General features: G+C 36.0%; 1 protein-coding gene across 1 annotated transcript in view; it reads left to right on the top strand.

The window, feature by feature from the left end:
• Positions 1 to 11670, top strand: part of PIK3C2A (phosphatidylinositol-4-phosphate 3-kinase catalytic subunit type 2 alpha) — a 123183-nt gene that overhangs the window by 54511 nt on the left and 57002 nt on the right. Inside the window, 5 exon segments of the mRNA XM_017525800.2 lie at positions 2494 to 2651; positions 4400 to 4520; positions 5240 to 5351; positions 6939 to 7018; positions 7148 to 7211. Of these exon segments, the coding sequence (XP_017381289.1) occupies positions 2494 to 2651; positions 4400 to 4520; positions 5240 to 5351; positions 6939 to 7018; positions 7148 to 7211 (535 nt within the window).

The raw sequence follows: 11670 nt of genomic DNA, 5'->3' as shown, positions 1-11670 counted from the left end.
TTTTTTTTCAATTTTTCGAGACAGAGTTTCACTCCCTCTCCCAGGCTGGAGTATGGTGGTGTAATCCTGGCTCACTGCAACCTCTGCCTCGCGGGTTCAAGTGATTCTCCTCCCTCAGCGTCCTGAGTAGCTGGGATTAAATGAGCACACTACCATGCCCAGCTAATTTTTTGTATTTTTAGTAGAGATGGGATTTCACCATATTGGTCAGGCTGGTCTCAAACTCCTGACCTTGTGATCCACCTGCCTTGGCCTCCCAAAATTCTAGGATTACAGGTGTGAGCCACTACACTTGGCTCCATAAAGGATTTTTGTTTCTGCATAGACATACTGAATTTCCTGAACTGCAGAGCCATATTAAACAGATAAAGACTTTTATTTGAGTGTTAGGAAAATAGAAATTTTAGAGAAAATAAAAATTAGAGTTAAAAAAAAAAATACTCTTTATAGGTAGTTACTTAAGAACACCAAACTGTGTGTGGCTTAGAGGATCCATAAAAATACCTTATCTGGTCTTATTTAAAGTTAATAATTTACTCAGACAGCAGTTTTTCATTTAATAATTTAATTTGATTTTGCATGTTTAAACATTTTCTTACAAAAAAAACCTCAATTGTAAGGAATGTTACCTCTTAGGTGTTTTTTGTTTTTTGGCAATTTTTATAAAGCAGACAAACCATGAGATTAGAAAGTCAATTTTACAGAAAAAGGAAATTAGTATATTTTCTGGACCTGGTGTCTTCCATGGTACCAAGTAAATACAAAAAGGACTCATTATAAAAACATTTTTAAAATGGTGACAAAATATACATAACAAAATTTACCATTTTAACTGTTTTTAAGCGTACAATTCGGTGACATAATTACGTTCACATTGTTGTGTAAAAGAAAGGACTTATTTTAAGAAACGGAAATGCAAAGCTAAGTTTTATCACTGGAATTTTTGTCTAATAAATTCTTGTCTGAGCTATCATCAAGAATTTCTGCTTTTACTTTTGTAAAGCTAAGTTCCTCAAACAAAGCTAAGTTTTATCACTGAAATTTTTCCTCCTCAAACAAAGCTAAGTTTTATCACTGGGATTTTTGTCTAATAACTTCTTGTCTGAGCTATCATCAAGAATTTCTGCTTTTTCTTTTGTCATCCTTAAGGGTTTCTGAAAATTGAAAGCTTGCTTAGATATAAAAACATTCTCTAACATTTCATACAATTAATTTCATGATTTGATGTGAGCATCTGTCTTAGTGTTTGTATTGCTATAAAGGAATACCTGAGTCTAAGAAAAGGTGTATTATATTTTTAATTTTGGATCCTTTGTGTTGCTTGAGATTTCTGTGCAAAAACCAGATTTATTCCTTCACTAACTCATCTGTTTGACAAAGTTAAAGCACTTACCATGTACTAGGCACTGTTCTAAATGCTTTGTAAACTAAATTCACATAATTCTCATAACAGCCCTATCAGATAAATGGTAGCATTACCCCCAGATTATAGAAGAAAAAACTGAAGCAACAAGGAAATTTAATAACTTTCGTATGTTCACACAGCTAATAAGTAGTATAGTCAGGATTCAAACAAAGGTAGTCTGGCTCTAGAGGCTGTGAACTAATGGTTACATTTGCTACCTCTCCAGAGCCTTTTTCTGTCAGCTCAAGCTATTTTATTCTACTTCTGTGGCTTAATTATTTTAATCTCTAGAGAAGCAAATATACAATACTTCTAGCATTCATTCTATTCATCGCCCTGTGAAAAGCAGATGAGAAGACTGGCACCTGTCTTCTAACCTCTAGAAAAAAGTCAGTTAAAAGAGCTCACAAGCGTAAAGAAGTTATCAGATCTCGTTTTGTCTTATGATAACAGCATTGCTGGCTGGAGATGAACAATACACCACATTCATGTATTTAATTTTAAACTGTGTTGCTCCTATGAATACCTTCACAGTCAGTTCTTTCAATTCCCTAAGTTTTAGAAATCACTTTGCGGGAAGAAAGGCCTTGTAGCATTGTAAAAAACCATTGTCTATATTTTGTTCATCATCTAGCAGCCAAAAATAACATTTGTAGGAAAAAGGTCCTTAGAAGAAAAAAATTTTTAAGACAACAAACGTTTTATCCTTTTGACCATCACAGTTTTAGGTCTACATTGCCTATACAATAATTTAAAAGGTACCATTTTGTGTAATTATACTCTGTGGCAAAAAAATTTGAAGCAGAAGACCTCATTTAATGCCGTTCATCCAAGCATGTGCTTGGGTGGCGTTGATAATGTTACCAAAGAGATCCTGGCAGTAATCTCTTCCTTTTCCTTGGGTTTCTTTTATTTAAAAGGAAAATGCTGGTATTTGGAGTTTCAACAGGAGTTCATTCATTGCAGTTCATGAGCTGCTTTAGAGTTGGACAAACACAGAACTGAGTGGCTGTAAACATGTAAAGCCTTGTTAAGAGCCCTCAGATGAAGCTTTCTAAAAAAGAATTTAACTTCTTTCTTGTGAACAGATTGAAGACCAAATTTCCATTTACCAGTCACCGCACAAATCCAGGCTATTTGTTAAGTCCAGTTACACTGCAAAGAAACACATGTGGAGAAAATGCTAGTGTGAAGGTCTCCATTGAAATTGAAGGATTTCAGCTACCAGTTACTTTTACATGCGATGGTAGGTTTATAGTTCCCCAAGCCTCTTGTTTTGCTCTGTTGGGGAAATGTTTAAAATATCAATATTATCATTCTTTTAATAAACCAATTTTGTTATCATGTGTCTTTCTGGTGTTCATATGGATAGTTTTCTGGTTAGAACTAATGGGGAAACAGGTTTCCTTTATAAATACATAATTCTCTGAAAAGTGCTGAGTAACTTTTGTTAATCAGTGGCTCTTGGCCCAGGACCCAGAAGCATTAGATAGAAAAGCTCATTACAATCTAATTTTTTATTTTTCTCCTTCATTTTATAACAGGAAGCATGTTTGCTTCTAAAGAGCTGTCAGTGAAATTGAAATTCCAGATGTCTTGCTAAGTTTCTCTAAGGAGAAGATAATTCTCTTTTGGTTTAATTCTTTCTTCCAAACTTGGTATGGGTATCCTCTCTAGAGATGTCTAAGTCTATAGGAAATGTTTTCTTAGTTTTAAAAACTAATTTTATTTCCTTGCAGAGTTTATTGTGTTTCATAATGTATGTAATCTTAATGGGATTCCAACTGAGGAATGAGATCCTGTATTTCTACTGTACTTTGGCCTAAGAATTATGCCTTTTTTTTTTTTATTGGTTATAGCTAGGAATGTGTCTAATATTCAGATACATTCTTTCCTGCTTTGTACTTTTGAAGGCCCTTTGAAAAAATATAAATCTGAAACAGAAAAACATGAGTTAACTGTAACAATTATTCTTTTAGTTGTTAAAGGAAAAGTTTTGTGGGTTTTTCTTGTTGTTGTTGTTTGAGAGAGTCTCACTCTTCTCACTTTGCCATCCAGGCTAGAGTGCAGTGGCTTGATCTTTGCTCACTGCAGTGAAGGTGACAGTTAGACCCCGTCTAAAAAATATAGCTTACCTGCTGTATTTTTATTTTTCATTGGAAAATTTACCAGGCAAATGTCAAACATTTAAAATGGTGAATCTTTTTCTTATAATTTATTTTAAATCACTGTTTGCTAGATACTGCTAAATATCATCTGTGGGGGATTGGTTCCAGGACCTCCTTCAGATACCAAAATGCAAAGATGCTCAAATCCATGATATAAAAGACATAGTATTATTATATAATCGATACACATCCTTCTCTGTACTGTATTTGTTTTTTGTTTAATTTTTAAAATTTTCACTTGTATGGGTACATGGTATGTGTATGTGTGTGTGTGTGTGTGTATATATATATATATATATATGTATACATATAAATGGAGTACAGGTGATCTTTTTTTTAAAGCATCAAAGAAGGATTAACATGATGTTTTGATACAGGAATACAATATGTAATACTCCCATATACTTTAAATCATCTCTAAATTAGTTATAATACCTAATGCAATGTAAATGCTATGTAAATATTTGCTATCCTTTATTGTTTAAGGAATAATGACAAGGAAAAAAGTGTGTACATGTTTGGTACAGATGCACCTTTTTTCTTTTCAAATGTTTTTTTCCATGATTGGTGAATCCACAGGTGCAGAACCCACATATATAGAGGACCAACTGTATTAGGTTAAATAAAACATATTATTAAAATTAGTTTCACCTTTTTCCATTTACTTTTTTCAACGTGGCTATTAGAAAATTTGAAATTATAAATGTGGCCTACATTTGTGGATTGCATTACATTTCTATTGAATAGTGCTGTCTTAAATTATAAGTAATACAGTCTTGAATAAGTACATATGAGCAAGTAAGAATGATGACTAACTCTTTTACAGTGAGTTCTACCGTAGAAATTATTATTATGCAAGCCCTTTGCTGGGTACATGATGACTTGAATCAAGTAGATGTTGGCAGCTATGTTTTGAAAGTTTGCGGTCAAGAGGAAGTGCTGCAGAAGTAAGTTTATTTAACTACTGAGCAACATCTTTGGAAATTTCATTTTTAATGGTTTAATCTAGAAAAATTTCGAGTTAAATTTATGATGCAGAAATACATCGGGTCCTATTGAATTGATTTATTGAATCAGTAAACTTGTATTGAAATATACAATGTCTAAGATATCATGTCTAAGACAGTGGTGGGGTTTCAGAGATAAGTGAGACATTGTATTCCCTTAAGGAGCTTGTAGTTTTTACAGAAGAATGGCAGGCAGTTGCTTAATAAGTGATATAATGGGTCGTTCTTTCTGTAAAGAGTCAATAGTCACATCATTATAGCAGCATGCACTGTTACTTTATACACAGCAGTTAGCTGTGATTTCCTTTTAGTTGCCTGAAATAATCATTATATGAACCTTTTTCTTATCCAGGTAATTTATTATATCTAGCATTTAGTCTAGTTGTTTTACAGATTTTATTCTCCTAGCCTTCTAGAAATGCCCTGTCCCTATTTTTCTTACTTCCTTCTGCATCTTTGTCTTCATCTTCTTTCTTTTTTACATTTACTCTTGTACAGAATAATTTCTCTGTTTAAATGCTCACACTTGATTTTAAAACTGTTTCTGTATTTTACCATTCTCTTTAATTTCTGATGCAGGTGCAATTTCGATTTTACCCTCACCTTTATAATTTCTAATTTGAATAAAATAATAGTGAATAATTAATATATTTTAACAGTAATCATTGCCTTGGAAGTCATGAACATATTCAAAACTGTCGAAAATGGGACACAGAAATTAGACTACAACTCTTGACCTACAGTGCAATGTGTCAAAATCTGGCCCGAACAGTAAGTGTGTAACTTATAACCGAATTGCATTTGTTTGAATCTGAATAATTCTGGTAATTAGCCAATTTTCAACTTGTACATTTTTCATGATTTCATGGTTGGAATGGGGTGATGAACTCGTCCTCAACAGGAACCTGTTAGCAAATGAGGAGAGATTTTCAATCACGGAGGTTTAGGTAACATACTCCTCAGAGGTAGAGGCATATTTGAAAATCAAAGTGGAGAAATTAAGTTTGGTTTGTAATAGCTATACAAGAATGAAAACATGAGGGTGAGTCAAGGAAAAATGAGGAAGAAGGAAAAATTTTAAATACTAAATATGGGTTGGGGTTGAAAAGAAAATCCACATTGACCTTTGTACCAAACTGAGAAAAATAAATTATTCATCACAAAATGAAAACTAATTCTCTGTTTTAAAAGTTCAGTACTTCAGCAGGTGGATGCTCTTTAAAAAACAACAATGCTTTCAGTGCTTTTTTTTTTTTTTTTGAGGTTAAAGCAAAATAGAATGCAGGAAATTTAGCCATTTTGTTTTACTGTTTGAACCCTTGATGAACTTATAATTGAATTTTAATCTCAAAAGAAAGTTATTCTTCATTTGGTAGAATTTTTGATGGAGAAATATCAGTGATGTCTACTTTCTTTTTTTCTTGGTTTTCTTGAGTTTTGCTTTTATGTTAGGCAGAATTTCTTTCAATTTCTTTCTTTCAATTTCTTTCAAGACTATTTCACAAAATTTAGTACATTTTGGCAGTCATTGGTAACATTTCTTTTCAATTTCTTAAGGAATGATTTTTTTTTTTCTTTTTTTTGGAGATAGAGTTTCCCTCTGTTGCCCAGGCTGGAGTGCAATGGTGTGATCTTGGCTTACTGCAACCTTTGCCACCCAAGCTCAAGCAATTCTCATGCCTCAGCCTCTGGAGTAGCTGGAACTAGAGGCATGCACCAATCCATCCTGCTAATTTTTTTTTTTTTTGTATTTTTAGTAAAGACTGGGTTTCAGTGTGTTGGCTGGGCTGGTCTCAAACTCCTGGCGTCAAATGATTTGGCCTCCTCGGCCTCCCAAAGTGCTGGGATTATAAGCATGAGCCACTGCACCCGACCAGGAATGATGTTACTGATTACATTTGCATAGTGTATAATTAGAGTAGAAGAGACGAGTACCTTGTTCATGACGGGGAGTGGAGGGAAAATTAACATTAGAAAAAATAATGCAGAAAATTAAATGTCCTCTACCCCATTTGTTTTCTACCCCATATTCAGTTGGCTATCAGCCATAAAAGTGTTTTTAGCTCTCTGTTCTCTATATATAGAACAGAAGTAGTTTTTTCTCTAAAAGCTATTTATATATCTGAAACTAGACTTGAAAGCATTTATGTTTTCTATTTAACATTTTTTTTTTTCAGGATGTTGACTTTTTTTTTCTCTGAATCAGTTACACATAATATTTAATTCTGATAGAATTTTATTTTCAGTTCTCAGAAAAACACTGTAGTTTCGAGATTTTTATCATATACTTAACTATATTTAGACAATAGAAAGACCAAAGATTGGATTTGATTTTTTTGTGTATATGTGTTTGTTTAGACAGAAGATGATGAAACTCCTGTGGATTTAAACAAATACCTGTATCAAATAGAAAAACCTTACAAAGAAGTCATGACAAGGTATATAATCTAAATCATTAATTGCAGGTTTTCAGACTTTGTTTTTGGATACAAATACACTTATTTTGGTGATTAAAACAATCATTTTGCATGTAGCATCCTTCAGCCACAATAACTTGTTTCTTTCAGACACCCTGTTGAAGAACTCTTAGGTTCTTATCACAACCAAGTGGAACTAGCTCTTCAAATTGAAGTAAGTTTTAATTCCCATTTTGGCATAATGACTTAAAGATTTTTGTTTCTTCTTTCTCTTAAATGCTAGTGTTGACATTGGATTAAATATTTTATGACTTTTAAAACTATATATATTTTTAATTTACAAAGAAAATGGGTTTAACTGACTTACAGTTCAGCATGACTGGGGGGGCCTCAGGAAACTTACAATCATGGAAGAAGGCACCTCTTCATAGGGCAGTGAGAGAGAATGAGTGCTGAACAAACAGGGCCCCTTATAAAACCATCAGATCTCATGAAAACTCACTATCATGAGAACAACATTGGGGAAACCACCCCCATGATTCAGTTATCTCCATCTGGTCCTGCCATTGACATGTGGGGATTACAATTCAAGGTGAGATTTGTCGGGGGAGGGGGGATGACACAGAGCCAAACCATATCATTTTGCCCCTGGCTACTCCCAAATCTCATGACCTAACATTTCAAAACACAATTATGCCCTTCCAGTAGTCTCCCAAGAGCTTAACTCATTCCAGCATTAACCCAAAAGTTCAAGTCCAGAGTCTCATCTGAGACAAGGCAAATTCCTTCCATCTATAAGCCTGTAAAATCAAAAGCAAGTTAGTTATTTCCTGGATACAAGAGAGGTACAGGCATGGGGTAAATACAGCTATTCCAAATGGGAGAGATTTGCCAGAACAAACGGGCTGTAGGCCCCATGCGAGTCCGAAATCCAATAGGGCAGTCATTAAAGCTTAAAGGCTTTTTTTTTTTTTGAGACTGAGTTTCCCTGTGTTGCCCAGGCTGGAGCACAGTGGTATGATCTTGGCTCACCGCAACCTCTGCCTCCTTGGTTCAAGTAATTCTCCTGCCTCAGCCTCCTAAATAGCTGGGATTACAGGCATGTGCCACCACATGACTAATTTTTGTATTTTCAGTAGAGATAGGGTTTCACCATGTTGGCCAGGCTGCATTTTTAATAGAGATGGGGTTTCACCTTGTTGGCCAGGCTGGTCTTGAACTCCTGACGTCAAGTGAACCGCCTGCTTTGACCATCCAAAGTACTGGGATTACAGGCATGAGCCACTGTGCCCAGCCAAAATATTCTTGACATTGATGTTTGTTGTCAAACATTCTTGACACTGATGTTTCATGTTTTGTTTTTGGACCTAACTTACCTCAAAAATTTACAGTAATGCTGAAGTTAACATGTTTATTGTCACTTCAGCTCTGTTACTAAGAAGAACTTTCAGTTCAATTCTAAAAGCATTTATTGGATGCTTACTATGTGCTGAATGCTAGAGTTATGAAAATGAATGAGCTAGTCCCCACCTATCAGGAACTTAAAAATTAGTGGTGAGGGATTTAAACGAAACTTCAATATAGTATAGCAAAATGTATTATAGAGGTATGCCTTGGAGTTCTTTGGGAGATCAAGGAAGGGCACCTTACCTAATTTGAGGGTTCAAGGAAGGCCTCTTAGAAGGGGTGTTGCCTGAGCCAAGTCTTATGCAGTATGAGTTAGCCAGAAGAAAATTCGGAAGGGTATATAAACAAAAGCAGATAGGTGTAATAGTTACATGGAAGTATAAGCAATTCTGTGATAGAGTACAAAGTATGAAATGTAGATTGGCAGATGACATTGGAGATAGCTATGTGATTATTATCCTTATCATCTATGTTAAGGAATTTTGCTTTATCTGCTAGGTCAGGAAACCATATCCATTCTACTTTCTAATTTGTAAATAAAGGAAAATTAACGAAACCACACCTCTGTTTTTTTGAGACAGATTCTCATCCTGTCACCCAGGCTGGAATTCAGTGATGTGATCTTGGCTCACTGTAATCTCTGCCTCCTGGGTTCAAGTGATTCTCCGGCATCAGCCTCCCAAGTAGCTGAGATTACAGATGTGTGCCACCATGACTGACTAATTTTTCTATTTTTGGTAGAGACAGGGTCTCACCATGTTGGGCAGAGTGGTTTTGAACTTCTGACCTCAAGTGATTCACTCGCCTTGGCCTCCCAAAGTGCTAGAATTACAGGGGTGAGCCACTGCACCTGGCCCCATCCCATTTTATTTTTACATATTGTCTCTTGTCATTTACGTTTGTGCTCCAGCACTAGAGTTGAGTAGTTGGAACAGAGATCGTATATTCTGCAAAACATAAACTGTTACTCTTTGGCCCACTACAGAAAAAGCTGGCTGACTCCTGCTTTAGCCACTTAAGTTGTTTTTAGCCTAGGGTGGGTTGGGTGAATTGCTTAGTCCTGTGCTCTGAAATCACTCTGGCTGTATTGTGGAAGTTAGATTTCAGGTTGGGATTGGTTTCAGAGAGACTATTTAAAAAGGTTTTTGTAGTAGTCCAAGTGAAAGGTAAAGAACATGGAGAAGCTAAAAAGGAGAGAACTGATTAACAATATTTAGGAAATAAAATTGAAAAGATTTTGATAGGTGATGAGATGTGAGAGAAGAGGAAAGAGTGTGAGTACAGGATGGCTTCCAGGTTTTTATCTACTAGTACATTCTTACCAGCATATAAATGCATTTATTCAAATATGTTTATTGAATATCTCTAGTAGACTGGAGTTTACTAGAATCTGGAGTTTTGTATGGAGTATTCAGGCTAGAGATAATAAACTTGGGAGTCATTGGAATGTAAATGGTATTTTGCAGCCGTAAGACAGGATGAGGTCACCAGGAAAATCATTGCAGATGAAGAAGAAGAGAGTTACCCATCTTAAAAAAAAATTAATGCCCTGCCGCCCTGCAGGAACCACACCATTTCTCTATTCTCCTTGCAGTAAAATTTCTGAAAGTTGAGTGGTTTTGCTGCTTCAATTTCCTCTCTTCCAATTCTCTTATATACCCACTTCAATCATTTGGACTTCCATGATCCTGAATTCAGTAGTTAGTTCCTAATCGATGGATGGATGGATGGATGGTTGGTTGGATGGTTGGATGACAGGGTGTCACTGTTGCTCAGGCTGGAGTGCAGTGGTGTGATCACAGATCACTGCAGTCTCAACCCCCTGGTCTCAGGTAATCCTCCCACTTCAGCCTCCTGGGCAGCTGAGACTGCAGGTACATGCCACCATGCCCAGCTAATTTTTATATTTTTTGTAGAGACAGGGTTTCCCTATGTTGCCTGGGCTGGTCTTGAACTCCTGTGCTCAAACGATCTTGCTTCGGCCTCCCAGAGTGTTAGGATTACAGGTGTGACCCACTGCACCCACCACGTCTTTATTCTTCTCAACCTTGTCTGCATTTTTTTGTATAGTTGATCGTGTCTTTCTTTTTGAAATATTTAGTTGGCCTCTGGGATACCACTTTCTTGCTTTCTTTATTTCTATTAGCTGCTCTGTCTCACTCTTGTTTGTGGCTTCTTCCTTATCTTCCTGACTGCTAAACAATAGAATATCTCCAGGGCTCAGTTCTAGGACCTTTTCTCTCTCTATTCACTCCTAGGTGATCTTAGTATATCCTTATACTGATTGACTCTGAAATTTATATGTCTAACCTTAACCTTTTCCACAACTCCAGACTCAAATATCTATTACTTGACATCTTAATGTGAATGTCTGATTAATTAATATCTCAAATTTAAGATGTACAAAACTGAACTTTTAATATTTCATATCTATTCATCCATTCGTCTTCCCTTTCTCTTTATAAGAATTTATTATTTATTTATTTTGAGATGGAATCTTGCTCTGTTGCCCAGGCTGGAATGCAATGGTGCAATCTTGGCTCATTGCAGCCTCCGCCTCCTAGGTTCAAGCGATTCTCCTGCCTCAGCCTCCCAAGTAGCTGGGATTACAGGCGCGTACCACCACACCCAGCTAATTTTTGTATTTTTAGTAGAAATGGGGTTTCACCATGTTGGTCAGGCTGGTCTCGAATGCTTCACCTTAGGTGATCTGCCCGCCTCAGCCTCCCAAAGTACTGGGATTACAGGTATGAGCCACTGTGCCTGGCCTAAGAATTTATTTTTTAAGAGCAATATTAGGTTCAGAGCAAACTGAGAGGAAGGTGCAGAGATATCTCATATACTCCTTTCCTTACACATGAATAGCCTGACCTCATTACTTCCCTTTTTGATAAATGGTGGCTTTGTCCTCCATTTGCTTAGGCTAAACCCCCAAAGCCATCCTTGACATCTCAAGTAAAAGATCTTATACATTCCACATTCAGTCTAATTCCAGTCAGCTCTACCTTGAAAATACATTTAGAATGTGAGCACTTTCATCATTACCAAAGCTATACTCAAGTCAGTTGCAGTAGTTTCTTACTAATTTCCCAGTGTCTACCCCTGCTTGCTTGCTTGCTTGCTTGCTTGCTTGCTTGCTTGCCTTCTTTCTTTCTTTCTTTTTCTTTCTTTTCTTTTCTTTTCTCTTTTCTTTTCTTCCTTCCTTCCTTCCTTCCTTCCTTCCTTTCTTCCTTCCTTCCTTCCTTTTCTTCCTTCCTTCCCTTCCT

The sequence above is a fragment of the Cebus imitator genome, unplaced genomic scaffold (assembly GCF_001604975.1).
Source record: "Cebus imitator isolate Cc_AM_T3 unplaced genomic scaffold, Cebus_imitator-1.0 Scaffold39, whole genome shotgun sequence".
In the NCBI taxonomy this organism is placed as follows: Eukaryota; Metazoa; Chordata; class Mammalia; order Primates; family Cebidae; genus Cebus; species Cebus imitator.
Note: the sequence above shows the minus strand (reverse complement) of the source record. Positions and strands in the feature narration are given on the sequence as shown.